The sequence below is a fragment of the Saccopteryx leptura genome, chromosome 2 (genome assembly GCF_036850995.1).
Source record: "Saccopteryx leptura isolate mSacLep1 chromosome 2, mSacLep1_pri_phased_curated, whole genome shotgun sequence".
NCBI lineage: Eukaryota > Metazoa > Chordata > Mammalia > Chiroptera > Emballonuridae > Saccopteryx > Saccopteryx leptura.
In genome coordinates this window covers 141,494,267-141,519,749 of record NC_089504.1, presented here as the reverse complement: position 1 = coordinate 141,519,749, position 25,483 = coordinate 141,494,267, and the positions used below count along the sequence as shown (strand labels likewise).

General features: G+C 42.1%; 1 protein-coding gene and 1 pseudogene across 1 annotated transcript in view; both read left to right on the top strand.

The window, feature by feature from the left end:
* LOC136393159 (14-3-3 protein epsilon pseudogene) lies at positions 1 to 1,581 on the top strand (annotated as a pseudogene).
* Positions 1,582 to 6,105: 4,524 nt separating this feature from the next.
* Positions 6,106 to 25,483, top strand: part of SLC2A13 (solute carrier family 2 member 13) — a 359,257-nt gene continuing 339,879 nt past the window's right edge. Inside the window, exon 1 of the mRNA XM_066368963.1 lies at positions 6,106 to 6,803. Coding sequence (XP_066225060.1) covers positions 6,251 to 6,803 — 553 coding nt within the window. The 5' untranslated portion in view covers positions 6,106 to 6,250. The remainder of the gene's footprint in view (positions 6,804 to 25,483) is intronic.

Here is a 25,483-nt window from a genome sequence, read left to right as displayed (position 1 = left end):
ATGGTGGAATCAATTAAGAAAGTAGCAGGGACGGATGTGGAGTTAACAGTTGAAGAACGAAACCTTCTATCTGTTGTATATAAAAATGTGATTGGAGCTAGAAGAGCTTCCTGGAGAACAATCAGCAGCATTGAACAGAAAGAAGAAAACAAAAGAGAAGAAGACAAACTAAAAATGATTCGGGAATATCGGCAAATGGTTGAGACTGAACTAAAGTTAATCTGTTGTGATATTCTAGATGTACTGGACAAACACCTCATTCCAGCAGCTACCACTGGCGAGTCCAAGGTTTTCTATTATAAAATGAAAGGGGACTATCACAGGTATCTGGCCGAATTTGCCACAGGGAATGACAGGAAGGAAGCTGCAGAGAACAGTCTAGTGGCTTATAAGGCTGCTAGTGATATTGTAATGACAGAACTTCCACCAACGCATCCTATTCGCTTAGGTTTTGCTCTCAATTTCTCAGTATTCTACTATGAAATTCTTAATTCCCCTGACCGAGCCTGCAGGTTGGCAAAAGCAGCTTTTGATGATGCAATTGCAGAACTGGATACGCTGAGTGAAGAAAGCTATAAGGACTCGACACTTATCATGCAGTTGTTACGTGATAATCTGACACTATGGACTTCAGACATGCAGGGTGATGGTGAAGAGCAGAATAAAGAAGCGCTGCAGGATGTGGAAGATGAAAATCAGTGAGACATAAAAGCCAACAAGAGAAACCATCTCTGACCACTCTACTCCTTTCCATCCACCCCCTCCCGGAAATTTCCCCATTGTCACTGAGAACCACCAAATCTGACTTTTACATTTGGTCTCAGAATTTAGGTTCCTGCCCTGTTGGTTTTTTAAAAAACAGTTTTCAAAAGTTCTTAAAGGCAAGAGTGAATTTCTGTGGATTTTACTGGTTCCAGCTTTTAGGTTCTTTAAGACACTAACAGGAAGGACTGCTAGAGGCTTTTTCAGCATTACTGTACTGTCTCCTGCCAGATATGGCAAGGTCACCTTAGAACTGAGAGTTACATTTGCAAGCCATTAGACTTCTAGGTGAAGCAAGCATCTAAGAGAGAGATTAATCACACTATAGAGGCACACATGATATCATCCTTCCTTTTTCTAATTGTTTAAATTGAATTTTATACCAATGTTTAAAATTGGGCGTTACCTTGAGGTGGTGAGAGATTGTTTGGGGAGTTTGCTGTAATGGTTTTGCTGTAAAAAGTGTTTCAAACTCCGCTGAAATGTTGCTGAAAAGCATGGTGCTGGTAACAGTTCAATAGTCTGTGGCTGCTCATTCTTGCCTACTTTTACTCTCCCTCTGAAGCAGGTTAGCATTGAAGGTGGTATGGAAAAGCCTGCATGCGTGTTCAATTCTTTGTTTCTTCTCCTTCCCTTCCCCTTCACCCCTCCTTCGCTCCCTCAACCTCTTTTGTTCAGTATGTGTAACTTGAAGCTAATTTGTACTACTGGATATCTGACTGGAGCCACAGATACAGAATCTGTATTGTTCTTACTGAAACACAGCATGGAATTAACATTAAACTTAAATAAAAACAAACCTAAATTAAAAATGCCAAATATTATTGTGCCTCCATCTTTTATCTTTCTAAAATAAAATCTTTTAAAAAAAATCACCCATGCCTCATGCATTCTTGTGTTTCCTCCCCCCATCTCCCTACAGAACACAGTTCTTGATAGTGCATTGTCCATTAGGGCATGCTGACCAACCTTTCTTCTTACCCTCCAGTCTCGCCTTCCCCATCCCGTCTCTTTCCTCCTGCTCCATAGAGCAAATCAAAGAAAGGCAAGATCTGGGGAGAACTATTAAGCACATGTTATTATATTTTATAACTAAACCATGGAACACACACTTCATCTTTGTACTATTGACTATTTTTCTCTATTTCCCTCCAGGTTTATTGTGGTATGAGTGACAAACGAAAATCATATATATTTAAGATGTGCAATGTGATGTTTCTTATATACATATACACTGTGAAATCATTACTGCAACCAAGCTAATTAGCATAATCATCATCTTAGAGAGTTATCTCTTTTTGGTAGTGAGAACATTTAAGATCTCTATTAGCAAATTTCAAATATACAATATAAAATGAACTATTCACTATAGTTACCATGGTGTACATTACTTAGGTACTCAGCATTGACTTTCTTCTTCCCCTCCACCACCACCACCTTCTTCCTCCTCCTCCTCTTCTTCTTCTTCTTCTTCTTCTCCTCCTCCTCCTCCTCCTCCTCCTCCTCCTCCTCCTCCTTCTTCTTCGCCAAGGAGAGATACATAGACTTCCTCATGTGCCCTGACTGGATCTATCTGGTAACTCCCATCTTGGGCTGATGCTCCACCCATCATGGGTCATGCTCATAACCAAGCTATTTTTAGCACCTGAGGTGGAGGCTCCACGATCCATCCTCAGCACCTGCAGCCGACACACTAGAGTCAATTGAGCCATGGCTGCGGGCGAGATGGAGAAGCAGATGGTCGTTTCTCTTGTGTGCCCTGACTGGGAATCCAGCTGGGACATCCACAGGACTGGTTAATGCTCTACGACTGAGACAACCAGCCAGGAAACCATTGACTTAATAGTCAAAATCAGTGATTTTATATATTTCATTTTCTTTGATATTTATGCAATATATTTTATTCTCTCAGCTTTTCCTCCTTCTTTAAATGCTTTACTTAGCTTTTATGCCATGTTACTTTATTAGTTACTTTTGATAACTCAAATCTGTTGGCTTTATTGTTCAGTATTTGCCTATCTACTGGCAAAATAGTACCCTATATTTGTATGGGAACACCCCAACCATCTCAGCCTATATGATACAATTCCACTAACAGTTCAAGATGTGGGCACTGCTTGGCCCTCACCTGGTCATCAAACTGCAATCATCAAGCTACGGTAATTGGGTCAGGGATGGGTGCATAATTGACATATCCAATTAGATACAACAAGAAGTTTGCTAGGGCTGCAGAAGAAGAAGCTCTTTCTGTGCCCCTCAGACATGAGTGGAATAGGATATAGAAAATGGAGCTTTTTGTAGCCTTTTGGTCACCACATGGAATTTGAGAATGGAGCCTAAGTAGCCAGAAACAGGATGGAGAAATGAAGTCAAGTCTCCTCTTGGGGGATCCTGGTGTTTGCATCCTAGATCCAGCTGTACTTGAAACCAGTTACTTTAAACTTTTCAGAGCCAAGAGTCAATAAATCCACCCTTTCTGCTATGATTTTGATTTGGTATTACCAGTTTGATTGGGGTTTTCTTCCTTTTGCAATCAAAACAATACAAACCAGCCTGACCTGTGGTGGCACAGTGGATAAAGTGTCGACCTGGAAATGCTGAGGTCACCAGTTCGAAACCCTGGGCTTGCCTGGTCAAGGCACATATGGGAGTTGATGCTTCCAGCTCCTCCCCACCTTCTCTCTCTCTGTCCTCCTCTCTGTCTCTCCCTCTCCTCTCTAAAATGAATTAAAAAAAACCAACAACAATACAAACCAAAACAACCTCCATATTTTACTCTGTATATAGCAATGTATACATATGCATGCATAGAGAAAGTTCTGGAAAGACTCATTTTAAAGTAGTAGGAGGGCTTATCTCTGAGGAAAAGGGACTGTTATGGTGGAAGAGATGATTGAGAAGGACTTTGTGTTATCTTTTTTGTTAGACTGCTTTACAACAAGGATGCATTTCTTGCGTAATTAAAAATAAACATCCAACAAACATAAAGAAAACAGTCAACAATAATCACCACAATTACTTATATTGAATTAACGACTAATGTCTGGGCCTAATATTCAGGATCTGCAGCAGTATAGATAACCACAGTTGCCCCCCCACTGCCTTCTTTCTTCTCTCCCTTCTCTAGAGTAGGCTTTGAGGGTTCCCGCACGTTGTAAAGCAAATATACTTAAAACTGGGGATTTTGATTTTACCTTGTAAACCAGTAGTGATGCTTATATTTATTATTTACTCTGCAATAGCAATTAATTATATTTCAAAAATACTTTTTCATGCTTACTCTAGTTAGTAGTTACAGCATCTTTATATCCTTTGCAAATGAGAAAACAAAGCAAAAACTAATCAAGTGGTTTGTCAGAAGTTGTAGAATAAAACAGTGATCGTGGTAGAACTCAGGTCTTTTGATGCTCAGCTGATGGGCTTTCCATGAACTTTAGTTGGGGCAGGCTTTGGGAACCCCATGTTAGACTCACACTGTGTTGCTAAATTGAATTGGGCTCCCTCCATAGGCCGAGTAGAACTCTGTGTAACTCTCCATGCCCTTTTTCTAAGTCATATTTCTTTTCAGATGTAAACTGATGGTATTTAAATACCCTAATGACACGGAGTAAAACTATTTAAGTAGTTTAGTGTTCTGTTACACAAAGTTGGATTTCCAACAAGGGGATGCTCTGGAGGCAAGGTGATCCCTACACGGGCTGGTAATAAAAGGCAGCTTGTTTCACCTCAACAAGAGAACTGTCAACAAGAACAGCTGATCTCAACTAGGGTGCCTTTCTCATCAGAAGCGGTGAACCGGATCACCACCAGGTGGCGCAGTTTTACTATGTAGGCATGGAAAAAGGCGCTCTGAATCTTTTCTGACCCTGAATATTATTAAGTTCATTGGTCCAGTGTTTAAAGCTCTCTGTGTATAACTGATTCCGGATGATGATAGAGCCTTGCTTTGAACCCACATAATAAGTTTCAGAAGTTAAGCCCTCTGAACTCTATTTTTCCCTGTTGCTGGACAGGAAAGTGCTATATTATGGGATATAATCATGACTGATAATCCAAATAAAGGCGATTTTGACAAATTCTAATATAACTTAAAACAGAAACGACAAAATCCTTTCGTCTAAGAGAAAAAAGTTTTGGACTACATGAAAATAGGCCTCAGGCTAAGAAATCTTTTGCTCAAACAAGGGACATAAAAGAGCACCGAAATTGCAAGGACTACAATCATATAAAGCCCTCAGCCCTCCTGCCCTTCAGCCCTCAGAATGAAAACAAATCAGAAAGTGGAAGTCATGCTTCTCATCTGAAGTGAAACTGTATGGAACGATTTACAAATGATTTAGATCAAAGGGAGAAAAAATTACGAACAGACAATTAATTGCAACAGTTACAAAACAACAACTGGTTGCAAAAATGTTTTGCTTTGTTACAAGCAAATGAAGTCGTTCAGTTTGTCCCTACAAATGGAGGGCAACGTTGGGGATTTCTCTGGGAGAAGATATCCTTCCTTTCCGTGAGCAAGTTGGGGGAGGGTGTGAAGGTGGCGTGTTAAGTCACAAAATAGATTCTTGGGTTTATTTTCTACCACTGGCAACTACCTGGTTACACAAGAGTGAAATGAATAAACGTGAATCTTTTACACATCACGAAACCATAGAAGCAGCTTTGGGATTCACCTGGGCAGATACGTGATCTCTGCCCACAACGAATCGAGGTGTACCATGTTTTTAAAATAAACATAAACTGAGGAAGGACTGGCGATAAGAGAAAAATGCGTTATACAAATGGGAGAACACAGCCTTGAACTGCTCCACAACAAACTCATTTATGTCACAATATTATGAAGTGAAGGGTTCTTGCTGTGTGCCACATTAGACCCTTTCTAGCCATCGACATCACCAGGTGGGCAGAAGGCGGGTCAGGATGTTTTAAAGGGTTCTCTCCCTATCCTCCCGAACTCTGCAATCATTGTAGCCTGTTTCTCCGGTATGGAAACCTATTGCCTGGCATTCCCAAACTGGCCTGTTTCTCAACTGCAACCACCAGGCCGGGATTTATCCCTGAGAGATGGCCAAAGCCCTAATGAAGCAGCAGCCTAGACCAGAGGTTTCCCTGGACCTGGGGGGGCGGGGTCCGGAGCTGGCTGAGCCTGGCCCCGCCCAGGGAGGGGGCGGAATATCTCCGGGTCCCGGGCTACACGTGACCGCGGCCCCGCCTCCCGCCCGCTCCGCGACGCCAGCTCGGCAGGCGCGGGGCGTGAGTCTCGAGTGAGACCCGCCAGGCTCCAACTCCGCAGCTCCGGAGCTCGGCGGGCAGCAACTTTCTCCCCGGAGCGGCCGCGGCGGCGGCGGCTGCTGCCGCGGATCCGGAGCGGGAGCCGGGAGGAGGAAGGCGGCGGCGGTTGCTCCTGCCATCTCAGGCTGCCCAGCCCTCCGAGACCGCCGGCCCGCGGAGCCTCGCCCCCCGGGAAGCCCCGGGCCCCTGCCACCCTATGTCCCGCAAGGCGAGCGAGAATGTGGAGTACACGCTGCGGAGTCTGAGCAGCCTGAAGGGCGAGCGGCGCAGGAAGCAGCAGGAGCCGGACGCGGCGAGCGCGGCCGGGGAGCGCAGCCTCCTGGCGGCCGCCGAGTCGAGCAGCAGCCTGCAGAGTGCGGGCGCGGGCGGCGGCGTCGGGGACCTGGAGCGCGCCGCGCGCCAGCAGTTCCAGCAGGACGAGACCCCCGCCTTCGTGTACGTGGTGGCGGTCTTCTCCGCGCTGGGCGGCTTCCTCTTCGGCTATGACACCGGGGTCGTGTCGGGGGCCATGCTGCTGCTCAAGCGGCAGCTCAGCCTGGACGCGCTGTGGCAGGAGCTGCTGGTGTCCAGCACGGTGGGGGCGGCCGCCGTCTCGGCGCTGGCCGGGGGCGCCCTCAACGGCGCCTTCGGCCGCCGCGCCGCTATCCTGCTGGCCAGTGCCCTCTTCACCGCCGGCTCCGCGGTGCTGGCCGCGGCGAGCAACAAGGAGACCCTGCTCGCCGGCCGCCTGGTCGTGGGGCTTGGCATCGGTGAGTTCGGGCTCCGGCACGGGCACCCGGGGGCTCCTGGCGTCGCCGCCCTGGACCCTGGTCGCTGCGCTCCTCCAGCTCCCCCGGGGTCCCCGTCGGGTCTTTCCTTGAACGCTCCCTCCACTTGCCCCGAGAGCGCCCGCCCGTTAGTCCCGCCTCTGAGGCTGCCTCTCAGAGGGGTGGTGGGTTGCTGAGTAGTCAGTCTCCCCCTCGCCCCCGGTCCCACGTGGAATCTCTGCTCACCCACGGATAAGTGAGCCCGCTGATTGTTGCCTCTCTGGGCACTTCAAGAACCCCGCTCTTCACCGGCTTTTTCCTTGATCTAGCCCCTCCTGATGCCGTTCCACACTTCATGAGGGAAGGTCTCTTTACTTTTCTCTCTGCATGGTCTCGCTTTGTTTCTCCACTGCTAGCTCCTTGCCTTTTCTAGATTCCAAACTCCAAACCCAATCAGCCTTAAACTCACAGTAAGTTAATGTTAAAGTAATTCTGTACTCAAAAACTATTCTTTGCTATCCCTTCTTTTTCCTTCTTTAGTCATTTCTCTTTAGGTATAATTTTTATCTCTTTTTACTTTTACTTTTTGTATTGCCCTTGACTTTCATCTTCCCAGTATGCATTCCTTGCTCCTCTGTTTTTTTCTTTTTCCTTTAAATTCATATTCACCCATTCTTCTCTTTGTTTTGCCTCTCCTGCCTTCCTGTTGGGAACCAAATTATCTATTAAAGGTCATGTTTATTTCCTAAATGTATGTAGGAGTTACTTTCTCTGTGGATAAATGCCCAGCAAGATAGATATTTGCAATTTACTTCAAAAATAAGGGATTAAGGGTTCCCTGGCATTGATTTTTTCACCCTGGTTGCTGAGCAGGGGAAGGGAAATTGGCGAGTTCTTGGCAGATGGAAGCTATTTGGAATGTGGTCAATATTATTAGAAAGCGTTTTTGAGGGAAAGTGGGGAGGGGTTGAGACTTCAGCCTCGCTAAGACACACCGCTGATGCTTTTCAAACGTTGCATTTCGTAATTCAGTTTTTGTTTCCTTTAGGGTGCATTTGATGTTATTTCTTCCCTGCGGCTGGGGCTTGAAGAAAGCCCTGTCAACCTGGGGCCCATTCACCATTCATCTGACGTTTATGCTTCTCACCCCTTCTCTGTAGGCTCTCGGGGAAGCGAGCCCCGTTTAGACAACTCCACACGTAGAAACCATAAGCCTAAACCCCAGCTCACAGCATTTTTTGTCCCAGAGATGTCATGACCGACCTCCCTTTTTATTTATAGGACTGCTAATTAGTGAAGCAGGAGGAGGCTCCCAGCAAAATGTTAAGTTGGCACATTAAAGTCCAAAATGTCCAAAAAGTACAGCTTTAGAGAAAACCTCTCTTAGAGGAACCACCTGTGCCTTTAGGGCCCTTCAGCAGGTCACCTGGCGTTCAAGTCAATTGATCCGGATTCTTTTTCTCGGCATTCTCTGCTTGGGATACCCAGACCACTTTTTGTTTCTTCTGGCATAGAAATAACAATCTTGTTTGTGATTTTGAAACTGAATAATGTTTTCCAGAGATCTCTAAATGAAATTTCCTAGTGTTCAGCTATTGGCAGGTGCAGGGTTTTGGGATATTATGTTGTTGACTCTTATCTGTTAGGAAGATTGAGCGCCCCTTGTGTGTCAGCACCGTTTCCAGATGTTGTGAGCAGAATGATGAGGAGTGTTGATACTTCAGTAGGGGAGTCAGGAGGGACTAAAGCAGGATAAGATTTGCTAAGATCCATAAGAAAGGCTTTCAGGGCTGTTGAATTCAAAGAGGTTAAGGTTACCTGGAACAGGAAAAGCCAGAAACCTGTCCTGATGGAAATGGTATGTTGTTAAGTACTGTAGTATTTTAACAGTGGAAATGAGTAAAGGCCCTTTATGCTGGGGAATTGAAATGAAGAAAGGAAAGCATGCAGAGGTAGTCAAACTTTTTATAAAAGCCGCCCACTTTTGCAGAGCTGGTCAACCTAGTCCCTACCGCCCACTAGTGGGCGTTTCAGCTTTCATGATGGGCGGTAGCAGAGCAACCAAATGGCGCCGCGATTGGCCCACCATGAAAGCTGGACCGCCCACTAGTGGGTGGTAGGGACGAGGTTGACCAGCACTGCAAAAGTGGGCGGTTTTTATAGAAAGTTTGATTACCCCTGGTAGGGCATGCTTGGGTGTCAGATTGGATGTAACAAAGAGGGTGAAGCAGGAATTAAGATTGAGAAAGTTGGTGTGCAGAACCTGTGGACACCTCTAGGTCTCAGCCTGGTCCTGTAGCGCCTGGGTTGCCTGCTTGACGTCAAGGTGCATGCAGTGAGGACGTGGTCCTGACTCAGTTCTGGGAAATAAAGCCTATGCCACTGGTTTGGGGGAAGCATTGCTTAGAATAGAACCCCTGATACAAAGTTTCGTAAAAGCTCTGCACTTATAAAATGAAGAATCATTTAAGGTCATAAACAGGCTTTGAAATATGCCACATTGAACAACAGTTGCCACATTTCAGATTAGGATCCTGCAGTGGATGCAGTTGTACATGGGAAATCCTTGTAACTCACAACGACTACTAACCTCATGAAAGAGAAGTCACAAGAATTATTTTTAGCTATAAAGAAATGAGTCCCTGATGTAAGCATGTTTTTAGGGACACTAAATCAATTTTGTTTGTTTGATTCATTAAATCTGGGTTAATTTTAAATAGCTCAATTTTATGTGCGGTCAAGAGTTTTTTGTTTGTTTTGTCTGTTGATCTTTTTGAACCTTACTTAATGTCGACAAATTGTAGTGATTATTTCTTTCACAGATTTACCTATGGAAATATAAGGCCCACAGGGACAAGGTATTTTGTTCTTTTAGTTCACTGATGTAGTCCTAACCCATAGATGATACTTATTTAATAAACAAATTAAATGAATGAATAATACGCAGAAGCATTAAAAAAAATTCCACCATAAGTTAGAATTGTTCCTTTTTTTAAAATGTATTATACAATATTTGAAAGACCATCTAAGGTTTTCAGTTGGTCACAATTTAGTGAAATTCATTTTTCTATAGAACAAATGCTAATTAAACTTCCCTTATTGATTCTGTCAGACTTGAAGTAGGCAGTAGTTAGATAAAGATCCCACCCTGGAGGTTGTCATTTTAGTGGCACAGAGAGACCGCCCACAAGCAAGTAGAATGCAGTGCTCTCCCTTTCAGTGTGTTGGGACAGACTCCCATTCCTCTGGGGAGGGGGAAGTAAGGAAAACCCAGAATTAAGGAGGTTTTACAGTGACAGACTTATTTAAACTGGGGTGTGTAGTGTGAGCAGGAATTCAAGAGATGTAGAGGGAGCTGGGAAAGGAGATGCAGTGCTTTAGTATGTACTAGCTACACTATTACTGAACATGCGTTTGTCTCCTGTAGTCCTTCTGACTCTGAAAGAGGTGTGCGACAGGTCCCCTAATGCTGGATGTGGAAATAGCTCACAGCAGGTAAATGACAAGGTCACTGGTACAGAGTCAGGATTAAAAAAGCAAAACCTCTTTCTGTTGCTCATACTGGGCATTTAAGATGGACTGAGCAGAGTATAATGGCACAGAAAAATCAAAGTAGTGTTTGAAGCATAAAGTGAGTGAAGCGTGGCAATGGGGTGGTCATGAAAATAGAATGAGGGTTTTTTTGTTGTTGTGTTGGGAGTGGTTAGGCTGACAGTCCCTGGGACAGTCTTATGCTGGGACAGTCACTGGAGGTTTTTAGTTATAAAAAGATGAAACATCTGTTGAATCTGATCCCCCCTCTTCGCCTACCATTCTGCTTTAAACTTTACTTTCAACCCCCCCCCCCCCCCCCCCAAGCTCATGCCTCCTTAAATGTTGTAGTACTAGAAATCCTTGGCGAAGAGTTACTACAGGGTGGGTAAAGCATAGCACTTAGTCATGAACTTCTCTAATTGGAAGAGTCCTTTAACAGAAACCTCTAAAAAAGATCAAGCCCTTGAGTGTAGTTTTTAATCTGTATTAAATGAGTTATATAGTAAAAGAAGCATCTGAAATCTTGGGTATTTGTATTGGCTTAAGTTTAAGGGTTTCATTTCCTTGATGAGTTACAACAATATCAGCTAATTGAGCCCCTGTTTTGAATAGGCAATCTTTTTAGGTTTTTCGTTTCATCAGAGGTACCTTTGCCTCTTCAAGTATGTCTTGCTATTATCCTTGACTTGAAACAGTCCTGGAAACAGACCACTATCTGCCCTACTACCATTGCCACTCAAAACTTTTGAACTTGAAGATTCAAATTTCGGAAAGGACATGGTAGAGAGGAAGACACTTTCCACTGCTTTTCTAGGTTTCAGCTGGTCATGAGACAGATTAGATTAACAAAACATACATATGTATGGGAACCCCACATACATATGTGAAAGAGTTGATACCCCACTTGCATGAGAGGTTCAGAAACAAAGTTCAAATGGGGTGTATATGGCATTTTGAGTTAACAAAGAGGTAAGGCGCCTTGGGGCTTCAGAGGAAGAAAGGGCATCGGGAGGAAGATAAGAACAGATACTCAGTAATTAGATGTTTGCCCTGTTCTATGGCTAGGTCATGAAGAAGTAATCTCTGACAATATTTTTTACTAGGGGCAATGATCCCAATTTAAATTATTTGAGGGAGATCTAAAAGTTTCTCTTGAGCTCTCAGCACCTCCATTACCTCCAGCTGAAAGGAATCCACAGGCCAGAGTGGCTCATCTTGGCAGGCCTGTCCTGAACTTCAACACAAATCTGTGTTTCCAGAGCTTATTATATTTTATGTGGGGCTCTTACTTGTTATGTTCTCTACATACAATCACATACTGGAAGGTTTGTTTTGCAGTGTTGTACTGGAATCAAAGTTTTTAGGTATGGTTGGGTATAGCAGGATTGAGCTTGTAGTTTTGTTTTATTTGATTGTTATTTGGGATGTTTTCTCATGTATTAACACTGCAAAATGTCCAGAAAAGGCAAATTCCAAGAACTTGGTGCTATTTTCACTGTTAGTGCATACATAGCCAAAAAAAAAAAAGCAAGCAGTGTAATTTAGCCCTTTCTTTGTGGTGTTGTCATTTACTTTGCCCATTTTAAGTGATAACCTGGTGCCCTGGTTGGCAAACCGCGGCTCGAGAGCCACATGCGGTTCTTTGGCCCCTTGAGTGCAGCTCTTCCACAAAATACCACGTGTGGGTGCTACCTTGATAAGGAATGTACCTACCTATATAGTTTAAGTTTTAAAAAATTGGCTCTCAAAAGAAATTTCAATCGTTGTACTGTTGATACTTGGCTCTGTTGACTAACGAGTTTGCTAACCGCTGAGGTCCTAGGGCCTGTGTGGGCAATGTCAAGAGATCTCTAAATTTGGATATTCACCAATATTCAAAACCTTTACTGAGAATTGAGGATGTCATGTATACAGCACTGGGTTTGTTGAATTAACCTTAGTCAGTTTCTCCTGTCAGCCTCTGTTCCAGTGCTCCCTCTACTGGAACACAACTTGTAGCTGCACAATGCAGCTTGTAATTAGTATGGTATAGCCTGTTGAGTAATTGTTTTAAATAAATATATCACATTTTCCCTCCAAATAGCACTCTGTATTCTTATTCTTTAATGCAAAGCATATATATCAAAAAAGAATTTCATTTAAGATAAGCATAGTTAGCTAGAATCAGCCATATTTTAATTAATCAGCCATGATTCTTTGTTTTGCAATAAAGTGTGACTTTTCTACCCTCTTCCCCAATAGTTTCATTTTTTTTTTCTTTTTTCTAGGGAGAGATAGAGGGAGCGAGATGAGAAGCATCAACTCGTAGTTGGGGCACTTTAGTTGTTCATTTCATTGATTGCTTCTCTTACGTGCCTTAATCTAGGAGCTTCAGCCAAGCCAGTGACCATGGGGTCATGTTGATGATCTCATGCTCAAGCTGGTGACCTTGGGGTTTTGAACTTGGGACCTCTGCGTCCTAGGTCAACACTATATCTACTGTGCCACTACTGGTCAGGCCAGTTTCAACTTCTTTTAAAGCAGGATTTCTGTATTGGATTTAGGCTCTCTACTGGTATGAAACTGACACGTAAAGTAAAACTTCATTTGACTTCCTTGTTTCTTTATTTCATACACATGAACAGTTTCAGTTTATGTGCACTACCTTCCCTATTTTATTTGTGATGGCATTGACATTGCAGAATTATAGTGAGGATTATGACGTAGTTGTGTTTGCCCAGTATTGCAGCACCCTCAAGTAAGTAGTAATTGAAATGATGGAAGTCTATCACATGAATTCTATGAAGTTATTCATGTGACTTCTGTATAAAACAACTGTTTCTTACCCACCCATATTTCCCTCTTCAGTATTTTAAGCCCAAAGTAAGAATATAGCCTAATTGAATAACTTCACACTGATTCTTTGGCTTTAACACCTCTAATGATGTAGAACCTGCTGGTAGATGCCAACTAGCAGGCAGTCTTTGTCATCTTTAATCAACAGCACGTGAAAGTATTTCCTTTTCTTTTCTGATTCAACTGGGTTCCTTTGTATGTCCTTCCTGTCTACAAATCTTTTCATTTTTTTACCTTAATTTTTCTCTTTGACCTTCACAGTTACTAGTAGCAACACTTCTACAAAGAAAACTTCCATTGTTATAAGGAAAAGCTGTATTCACCTGAAACCTCAAAACATTTTTCCACATTTAAAATTGAATTTCCCTGAATGTAGAATGAGAAAAAAAATAGCCTAGTTTTGTGATATTCTAAACTTGTTGGGAGTACTGCGTGCTTTCAGCTCGGGCCTTTTATTAAATACTAGCTCACTGCTTGGAACGGTGTGGTCTGGAATATGTGTCAGAAGCCTCATGGCAGGAGCCTGCCATCACAGCACGGCCAGGCAGCGTCGCGAGGTCACCAGTGCCCCCCGAGGTGGTGGCCTCTTATTTTTTTTATTTTTTTAAATTTAATTTTTATTGATTTTAATTTATTGTGTTTACATAGATTCAAGTGTTCCATCGAATATATTTCATCGTCTCCCTGTCCTGTCTTGGGAGAGGTACATAGCATCACTCTTCACGGGAGAATGTGAATTGACAATCCATTTATCTGCCAGTGCCCTGGAATGATAATACTTAGCATTTGCTCAATGCTACTTTGTGTCAGGCATGCTTCTAAACTCTTTGCATATATTTACATAATCTTCATAATAACTCAGTGACATAATACTTTTTTTTTTTTAAGGTAAAGCTGTCCAGCAGAAAGAGATGAAATAACTTTCTCCTGGTCGCAAAGCACCTGGTGGAGCCGGAGCTCACTCCCAGGAGGAGTGCTTTTGTAGTCGGCCATGTGCAATGGCTCAGGGCCACTGCCACTAGTCCCTGAAGCTCGCATAATCATTCTTTACCATGATATGTGATGTGGACGTTATTTTAAAAATGTAAATATTTTTTAAAAATTTATTGGGCTGACACTGGTAAACAAAATTATACAGGTTTCAGGTGCACAATTCCACAACACATCTTTTTGGCAATGTATTGTGTGCTCACCCCTAAGTCAAGTCTCCACCCATCACCATTTATCCCCCAGGCTCTCCTCCACTCCTCCACCTCTCTCCCCTGCCCACCCCCGTCCACAGTCACCTCACTGTTTGCCTGTGTCCATGAGGTTTTTTCTCCCTTTTTGTCCTCTTTTGGTCAGTCCCTTCACCCCCCTCACCCAGCCCCGACCCCTGACAGCTGTTAGCCTGCTCTCTATGTGTAAGTCTATCTCTATTTTGCTTGTTTATTTTGTTGATTAGATTCCATATATGTGTGAAATCCTATGGTAACTGTCTTTCTCTAACTGGCTTATTTTACTTAGTGTAATGCATGCTGGCCCATCCATGCTGTTGCAAGGATGAGATTTCCTTCCTTAGGCCCTGGCTGGTTGGCTCAGTGGTAGAGTGTCAGCCTGGTGTGTGGATGTCCTGGATTCAATTCCCGGTCAGGGCATGCAGGAGAAGCAATCATCTGCTTCTCCATCCCTTCCCCTCCCCTTTTCTCTCTTTATCTCTGTCTCTCTCTTCTCCAACTGCAGCTATGGTTTGATTGGTTCGAGTGAGTTGGCCCCAGGTGCTGAGGATGGCTCCTTGGCCTCTACCTCAGGCACTAAAAAATGGCTCGGTTGCTGACAAAGAGGCAACAGTACCAAATGGGCAAAGCATCACCCCCTAGTGGGCTTGCTGGGTGGATCCTGGTTGGGACACATGTGGGAGTCTGTCTCTCTGCCGCCTCTCCTCCCACTAAAAAATAAAAAATAAAGAAAATAAAAAAGATGTCCTTCCTTTTTTATGGCCGAGTGGTATTCCATTGTATAAATGTACCACAGCCCTTTTATTCACTCATCTACCGATGGGTACTGGGGGCTGCTTCCAGATCTGGACTATGTAAATAACACTGCAGTGAACATAGAGGTGCATATATTCTTTAAAATGAGTTAAAATGAGTTTGTCAAGACTCCTGACATAGCATATCATAGAATGACAATGAGGCAAGACAAGCTGGTTAGAACATTTCTTTGCTAAGAGCTGTGAACAGTGATGCCTCTTATCAAGACGGCCATGCTGCACAACTTAGGGACTCCATTCACACTGCATTTACCGTGGGGGGGGGGTGTATTCACGTGGAATACTGTGGGGCCTCCTGGAATTTGACAACACAGACTGCCTATGATATGGCAACTGAAACTTAAAAAAATGCTGCCCTGGCCGGTTGGCTCAGTGGTAGAGCTTTGGCCTGGCGTGCAGGAGTCCCAGGTTCGATTTCTGGCCAGGGCACACAGGAGAAGCGCCCATCTGCTTCTCCACCCCTCCCCCTCTCCTTCCTCTCTGTCTCTCTCTTCCCCTCCCACAGCCAAGGCTCCATTGGAGCAAAGTTGGCCCGGGTGCTGAGGATGGCTCCATAGCCTCTGCCTCAGGCACTAGAATGGCTCTGGTCACAACAGAGCAACGCCCCCTGGTGGGCATGCCGGGTGGATCCCGGTCGGGTGCATGCAGGAGTCTGACTGCCTCCCTGTTTCCAACTTCAGAAAAATACAAAAAAAAAAAAAAAAAATGCATTTTCTGCTTTTCCCTTTCAGCCCATGATATTCTGTCTGCTTGGAATGTCCTTTTCTATAACATTTTCTCTACCCCTGTCACACAGCCATTGACTGAGTGATAACTTTGTTGGGTGCTAGAGAGACAAGGATAAAAATAGTCCCTGTTCTTAAACCTAAGTCTGCTGGAGAAAGACAAACACGAGGCTGGTAGTCCTACCATAGGTGTCTGAAGGTGTTCACTCACCCTTCCAGGTCTAGCTTCATCAAGAAAGCTTTCTTGGCCTCTGCTAAATGTTAGCACTTTCTCTGAACCATGCACTCAGGGCATTTAACGGCATTATTCCTTGCAGTGTATGGTTTAGGCCGTGACTCATCTCTCTGGTAGATCAGACACTTACAGAGTTAGCTAATTAGGTAGTAATAGTATTTATGTCCTCTCACTGCACTTACTACCCTACTGTTTATATATTAAGCTCTTAAATATGTAACAAACTAAAGAATGCAGAAAAGCAGTACTCAACAGACCATTGCCGTCGTTGAACACAGAACCTCAGGCACACAATTAATTCAGAAAGTGGAATAACATGGTGTGGTGATGCTTGGGCCTCCAGATTCACATGGCCTGGGCTCGCAGCCTGGCTGGCCACATACTGCCTGGGTGCCCGTGTCAAGTCTGGTACTTCAGTTTCCTCATCTGTAGAATAGAGAAAGCACCTGCCTCACAGGGCAGGGTCGTTAGGATTCAATGAGTTAATATTTGTAAAGTGCTTTTATAATGCCTGGCAAAGTAACCATCGATGGTTACATGTTAAGTGATCACATGGAAGCCACATAACCTTTGGCAAATTACCATAGTGTGCTTCAGTTTCCTTGTCTCCAGAGCGAGTGTTGTAACAGCACTTAGGAAATAAGGCTGTGGTAGAAATGAGCCGACGCAGGTGCCGCGCCTGGCTAGCACTGCACGGCAGCCTCGGGCACCGCCCTGCCGCCGCCTTACAGTCATGGGAAAGAAAAATTATGAATTTAATGTTTATCATAACTAGTAACAGGTCAGTAAAAATTCCATATATATATATATATTTAATAGTCGGCCTTGAAGGACAGGATGAGAAATGTAAAAGGGGACAGCACTCTGTCTTTCCGGTGCTCAGTTTACGTTCTGGAAAATCGTCTTCCCACCAGACAGGCGGAGCTTTGAACCGGTCTGGAAGGGAGTTGTAACCGTAGCTTGTCTGAGAGAAGGGTACTTTCCTAGTGAGGAAGAGGAGGGAGGTAAAGGCAAAGCCGTGAGGAGAACAAGCCGTTTTCTTGTCTATGGGGAGGGGTTGAGTAAGAAAGGAGTAGAAATGGGAACCTGTCTCTGCTAGTAGTAAGGGACCAGTTGGACCTGTGATATTAGATCTGTCTTGTAATATTTTTACATGCCTGTTTATAGACAAAAGATACATCTTTTTCCCAGGGGAAAAGATATATCTGCCTTTTAAGAGGCAAAGAATGAATAGTTTTAATAAAAACTTGAAAGTAATAGCTTTGGAATAAAAGAATATTAATAAATGGGAAGCTTTCATGTAAAACTTCATAATCATATTTTTGGATTTAGTTTATGACTCCATGTCAGGAACTTATTCCACATAACAGAGAGAAAATTGGAAACTAAAATAGTGTGACTAGTATTCAAGGACGGGACAGTCACCATTTAATAATTCAGTTAGCAAGTGCTTGTAGTTTTGAAAGGAAATTATACAGTGACTTTATCATATGAAACAATGGGTTTCAAATATTCTTGAAATGTCGGCATTATGATAAGTTGATGTCAGTAAAACCTGAAGCAGTTATTGTCAAGTCTACTTAATTCCAATATTTGCTATAAAGTCATAAAGAAAATGACTACTAGAGCTCTTCCCTCACTAGTTTTGGGTGGGCGGGCAGTATCAGTGTAGTCCGGCCGTCTGTGGTCTTGCAGGCGAGGCAGTGTGTGTCAGGACCATCTCGGAGGCCCTGTGGTGCCCACGGGCCTCATGCCACCTGGCAGTGCAGTCACTGAAATGAAAACATGCAAAACACTCTCTCTCTCTCTCTCTCTCTCTCTCTGTTGGAGTCCCCTGTCATTCTTCTTGAAAGTAAACTTGTTGGGAATTACATCTTTCGTTGTATTCACTCCTATCCTGTATTAAGGAAACCTTTAGAATTAATTCAGTTACTGTTCTTTCTTCTACTTGTTCCCCTTTTTAAAATGATGCCTGATGTTAAAATTCATCCAGTATGTGTTAATCAAATACTACAAACATAGAGTTGTAACAGTCTGTCATTTTTCCTTGAATACTGAAAATCTCTAATCTTTACTTCCTGTGCTATAATGCTTATTAGAGGTACTGTAAAAAGTCAGAGTGTGGTAACTTCAAAAATGGCCCATTCTTTACACCTGTGTGTATGTGCATTTTATGTGCATTCATGCACTAGCCAAGGAAGTGAGTGTTTTCCTTACTTGAAGAGTGAGTTAAGACGTGCGGAGAAGGAGAAGTTAGGTAAATCACTGACAGTGCTGAGGTTCAGATCCGAGTTTCTGATCAAGGACCAGTGTGTGCCCTGCCTCTTCATTATATGACAAATTCAGTTCTTGATTGTGAAAGCTAACTATATGATGATATTTCCTTGGTTAATGTATATATTTAGTCCACTAGTAATTCAGGCTCCAGTAAGATACTTTATGAATGCTTGTTGAGGGAACAGTGATGAGGTTAGCAAAACAGTACTACTGAAAGACAGGAAACTACTTAGATGGAAAGCAGTTACTCCAAATAAAGAATATATAATGTATAATGGCATAATATTGAATATATTATTGAAAGCAAAAAAGAGATGAGTGGAACAAAATATATCTAGCAATAGATCCAACTATTTGTAAGAGTTTAGTTTTGAACAAATCAGATAAAATAATAGGGAAAAGAATTGTATTAATAAGTAATTGGGAAAAGGAATGAATATGAATAAAAATAATGTAAATAAAATTTAGATCTTATTCTCAGTATCGTATTTAAGAGTCTCTAAAGTTTTAAAAAATGGAATAGAATGATTTCTTCTGTCTGTGTCAGTGACATGGTTCATTGTAATATAGTTTTTATTTTATTTTTATTTTATTTTATTTTATTTTATTTTATTCTTTTGTATTTTTCCAAAGTTAGAAGCTGGGAGGCAGTCAGACAGACTCCCGCATGCGCCGGACCAGGATCCACCTGGCAGGCCCACCAGGGGGCGATGCTCTGCCCATCTGGGGCGTTGCTCCATTGTGGCAGAGCCATTCTAGCGCCTGAGGTGGAGGCCATGAAGCCATCCTCAGCACCCGGGCCAACTTTGCTCCAATGGAGCCTTGGCTGTGAGAGGGGAAGAGAGAGATAGAGAGGAAGGAGAGGGGGAAGGGTGGGCACTTCTCCTGTGTGCCCTGGCCGGGACTTCCACATGCCGGGCCAACGCTCTATTGCTGAGCCAACTGGCCAGGGCCCTGTAACATAATTTTTAAAACTTCAGTACAAGTTTTAAAAGCAAGATGACAGATTGGAAAAATATGCTATATTTATTTACCTGAAAGCAAATACAGTTATGCTCAAAGCATGTTAAATACAGTATTTACAGCAGGAGAAAATGCAATTAAAAAGTAAACTCAGTAAAGTGTTAAACGTTGTTAATTAGAAGTGAAAATTAAGATAACATAGTAAATTAGCAAATTAGGAAATAACTTAGTAAAATAGCAAATTAGGAAAAAATACTAGCTGTTGGAAGGAAAAGATTTTTTAGTTGTAAAATAAATTGGAATATGATCTGTAGAGAATATTCTAGATACTAGCCAGGCATATTTAACATATTTCATTCATTTGTTATTTTGCTTATACATCAACCTACTTTGGATAACGATGAGTATTAGATACCAAAGTATATAAATACTTTGGATATAGAAGTTAATATAGTGAGGAGTATGTTTTTGGCATTCATTTGTAAAACTGCTAATATTCTTTGATTTGAAAATTTTACATGAGGGATTATAATATAAGGCAATAAAAGAAAAACATGATTTTGTATAAAAATGTTATTCGTTGTACAGTATGTAATATTGTCAAACCCAGAGTGCAGGGGAACCTCAGAATGCCTAGGGATTAGGAAGTGGTTATAGATCACACAGAATGTGATAGAACTTTGCATTGCCATTCAAATCAAAACGTGGACGTGAAGTACATATACAAATAATAAGCCCAAACTCTAGAACCTAGTTTTATGGACAGCTGTTTACAACCATCTAAAAAATTATGTCTGGGCATAGAGTTTGGATGAAGGCATAAAACTGTACAGCTAGTGCTCGATTTACGACAACGATTGGTTCCGATAGACCGGTCGTAACATGATTTGGTCGTAAGTTGAGTAGGCTATATGTACAGTACTGTGAAATGATGTTATAAAAATCTTTAAGTCATATTTTATCATAATTCTCTTATTATTGTTATATATCATAATTTTCTTTGTTCATTTTATGCCATTTGTATCATCTCTACACTATTTTGTTTCTTATTTTTACATTCTTCAGGTTTAAGTAAAACACTGCATTACCAGTACAGCTGGTTTAATATTTGCAAAGACAGTTTCGTCTTGGTAGACATCTTGGGACGGGGTTGATGAAAAATATCCAAGAAACAAAACACAAATTGCTGTACCGAGTCTGGGATAAAAATTGAAATGGTGCACGTGGAGATGGTAGTGCTGCCGGAAGCTGGCCCGCACTGTCATACACCCAGCTGGGCAAAGCTTCGCTGACAAACGCGGAGCAGTCATGGCTAGTGATTGTGGTCGTAAAGTCAAATGGTCATAAATTGCATAGGTTGTAAGTCAATCGATATTTGTATATCATATGGCAAAATGATCTTTAAATATCATTTTTTTGCTATTATTTTTATATTTTTCATTATAACTTAACCTGAAATTCAGATTTTTTATTTTAAAATACACATACACTTATAACAAAATACTCTCATTAGTAGTTAAGGAACAATGACAAAATGTTTTAAAGAAAATAATCATGAAAGTTGTGTGGATGTATTTTTCCCCCAGTTTTTAACTCATTGCATGAATTAGCAAGACATCAGGATGTATGATGTACATTGCTCAGATATCTTATTATGTTATGTATCCCAGTAGAATATGCTGCTTACTCTATCACTGAGGAAAATAGACACTTTCATCCAAATGAGAGCTCCCATTCCCAAATTCCCTCAGCTCTTTAATGTTTTCTCAAATGTCCCTGCATCCCTGCCTGCACCCTGTCAAATGTTCTGTCTTCCTGGACCTCTGGATATACTATTTATGTTTCTGGCCAAGGCCAGTACCTTAACTTGTGTCTGAGACGTCATCTTCTATTCAAAGCTATCATTCCAGCTGTTTCCATTTATTTAAAAAATTTCCCATTCAGCTGGATTATTTCCGTAAGCATGCACATATGCTAGTTTTTTCCATTTTAAGACTACCCCTTTCTACCTCACTTCATCTTTCTATCATTTTTGTCTCCTTTTCTTTACAGGAAACAGTTTGCTATATTCCTTCTCTTCAGTTCTTCTCACTGTGCCTTTGCCCTGGCCACTCCACCAGTGTTGCTCTTGTCACGTTGATCATGTTCTCTGTGTTGCTCAACCCAAGGACAGTTCCCCCTCCTCATGCTACTTGACCTGTGGAAGGCATCTGACACAGTCATGCCTTCATGAAGCACTTTATCTTTGGCCTGAGGACGCCATATCCTTCTGGTCTTTCCTTAAGTCATTTCTTCTCAATCTCCTCTGCAGATTCTTCCCCATCTCCCGGAACTGTTAGCTTTGGAAGGCCATGGGGTCACCTCTCCTTGGTTTACATTCCCTCCTTTGGTGAACTCATCTCAACTCCTAGCTTAGAATACCTTGTGTTTGCTGACTGCCTGATCTCAGCCCAGTCCTCTCCTGGTCTCCAGACTCTCAGACCAGCTTCTCACCAGCTTCCACTTACTAGGTAAGTCATCCCGGTGTTCCTGGTGTGCAGGTCCAGAGCCTTGGTGTGGTCCTGGGCTCTTAACGTTCCACGTCTAATCTGCCAAGGAATCCTTTGAATCTAGCTTCTAATTATATCTAGAACCTATTTCTCATCGCTTCCACTGCTGTCACCCAGATCCAAAATGCCATCTCTCACCTGAAGCACTGCAAGTCTCTTAACTGTTCTTTCTGCCTTTTCCCTGACACTCTCCCATCTTTTCGCCACGTGACAGCCAGAACGATTCCTGTAAACATAAAACAGATCATGCCACAACGATGCTCCCTAAAGTACTGCCAGCGGTAGCTCCAGCGCAGCAGAGAACCAGTAGCCTGCTGGGCTGCAGTGGTCCCGCCCCTTCCTCCTCTGGCTTTCCTTCCTGCTGCTCTTCACGCGGGCTCTCTGAGAACAGGAAAGCACATCATTCCTTCATCTTTGCGTTTCTCCAATGTCTCCTCTTTCTGAATTCTAACATGATCATTATTTAAAGTTGCCATTGCTACTCCCTACTCTTTATTTTTATTCTCATTTGTTTTCTGCCTGCTTTTATCTTTCTCTGTGGCAAATTTCACTAATTGTTTAATTTTATTGATATTTAGAGAGAGGAAGGGAGGGAGCAAAAGAGAGAAAGAGAGAGACAAGAACATTGATCTGTTCCTGTATGTGTCCTGACTCGGAATCGAACCAGCAATCTCTACTCATTGGGCTGAAACTCCAACCAACTGAGCTATCCGGCCAGGGCACTAATTGATATTTATGTTGCTTATTGTTTCCCTTCACTAGAACCTAACCTCCATGAAGACAGGTTTTCATCTTTCTGTTTTGCTTATCCCTTTCCCACTAGTGCATAGCGTGGTGCCTGGCACACAGCAGTTATTCAACAAATAGTTAATAGATAAAAACTAAAACAGCATAGCTCTGGTGAGTAATTTTTGAGCTGAGATCAGATTATGTAGGCATCAGGGATGGCATAGAAAAGTGGTGCAGTGGGTGTCAGTAATTAATATTCTCTTGGATTGCTTCTGACTCAAGTCTATCATTTCAAACTTTTTAAAGTAGTTGGGAAAAATAGGTATTTTTTTAAGTTAAATTTTGGTAGACATTTAATTCTACCATTATTCTTAATACTTGGAACAAAAGATCTCTTCACCAGACTTGCAAGTCTAAAAAACGGAAGTTGATTCATATATGAAAAATGATTAGACTTTCAGGGATGAACTTAAAGTGACTAAGCTGACCCTTGAACAACATGGGTTTGGACTGTGTGGGTCCACTTTAATGTGGCTTTTGTTCGAGGTATGTACAGTCAGCCCTTTGTATCCGTGGATTGAAAACAATATTTTTGATTCATGGTTTGGAAACTGCAGAGGCAGAGGACTGACTGTATATATTGTTCTACACCATTTTATATAAGGGACTTGAACTTCCAAAGATTTTGCTATCCATGGGTGTCCTGAAAACAATCTTATGTGGATACCGAGGGAGGACTATAAAATTTCGGGAGAGTCAGAAATTAATGTGGATTTTTTACTACACATGGGTCAATTGTATGTTGACTCATGATGGTGGAATCAACTGGCGTGCAAACTTCTTATGTGGGACATGTTTTTTCCCAGCGCACAAATGCTAGGAATACTGTCTCTGCCATTTCCTGGTAGGAAGAGGGATTATAGTGAAAAAACACTTGCATTTTTTTAGTTGCGCCTGGAATTAAAGCAAGATGGTGGTTGGGTTGGGGGTGAGCGTTGGATTGTAAAGAGGCCTGAGGAGTTTTCCCTGACCTTGAAGTCATCTCTTTGATGACTCAGGTTTCCAAAATTCAGTGAATCTTTCTCTTGGATAATGCAAGATATGGAATTTGAAATCTCCTGTTTTCTTTCTGGTGCTCAGTCCATATTTCAGATTCTGTGATAGATTTTATTAAGTATGTAGTTACTAAGCACTGGACCAGGCACAATGCTAGTATCTCAGGATTCAAAACCATAGAAGACATACTTTATTTTTCATTATGGACCTGGTTATAAATTTAGAAGGGGACAAAATATAGGTAAATGTATTATGGGCTAAATTTGAAGAGATGTTATTAAGTGTATGGAATTTTAAAAGAAGTATTATGATCTTGAAGTAGCTCTGATTTTTTTTTTTTTTTCAGAGACAGAGAGAGAGTCAGAGAGAGGGATAGACAGGGACAGACAGACAGAAACGGAGAGAGATGAGAAGCATCAATCATTAGTTTTTCATTGCGCGTTGCAACACCTTAGTTATTCATTGATTGCCTTCTCATATGTGCCCTGACCGCGGGCCTTCAGCAGACCGAGTAACCCCTTGCTGGAGCCAGCAACCTTGGGTTCAAGCTGGTGGGCTTTTCCTCAAACCAGATGAGCCCGTGCTCAAGCTGGTGACCTTGGGGTCTCAAACCCAGGTCCTCTGCATCCCAGTCTGACATTCTATCCACTGCGCCACCGCCTGGTCAGGCAGTTGCTCTAATCTTTAAATGATCTATATTTGAATTCTGGATATGAAAAGTAGGGTGTTACTTCAAGTGAAGCCAGTCTGTATCTTCATAGCAATGAAGTGGCAACACGAGTCCAAATTATGAGAATTTAATGGTAGTCTTATATTAAATTTTAAACTTATTTGAATTGGGTACTTCCGATAAGTGTGGAAACTTAAATTGTCAAACAAACTAATCAAATTATGCTGTGGAGACCTGACTTGAGCCAATTTTCCAGTTTATCATGTTAGTTTTTAATCTTGTAAACCCTTTAAACTCTTAATACCTGTGAAATTGTCTTTGACATCCCAGACACACTTTATTATGCCTTTCTCTAGACCTGGTCTGGGATGGCTCAAATGTGATGTTAATATATCTTTGATGTATACAGTAACAGAAAAATATGCAAGGCAAAGTAGACCAGATAGTGTCTAACTGGAGATAGCAAGTCAGACTTTACAAAGAATTTATTTCATAGAGTTCATGTGTGGGTCAGATGATAAAGTAGCTCCTCTTAAGATTGTTATACTTGTGATTTTTCATAGCTGTATTCTCTACCATATTATAAGTTTTTAAAAATTCAAAGGTGATGTCTTTTGCCACCCCCTGCCCGTTTTTCATCCCTGTGACCTAGCCCAGTGCCTGATACGTTACTGGCACCTGTGTTTGATTAATTGATCTAAATTATTGTAGAAAGAAGCAACATCTGTTGAATTAGTGAACAGAAGCAGACTATGCAGAGTAAGTTTTCTTGGCTTGTTAGTAATTAACAAAAACCCTCTGAAGAGCTAGAATTTCAGTATTGGTATGAGTACAGTGGGTGAGTTAACCTAGCTTCACAGCCATAATTACTGGTTAAATGCAGAGAAAAATTTGAAATTTTTATGGTGTGATTTGAGCCTTGAAATACTGTATAGGCTGGACAGAAAGAAACAGAATTTACTACAAGTATATATATGGCATGCCTTTACTCTTTATTGTCAGTAGTTGGCCATTTTCAACTTGAATTGATGTTTAGGAACAAAAACAACAAGAGATTCTAACATTATGCTTTAATTTT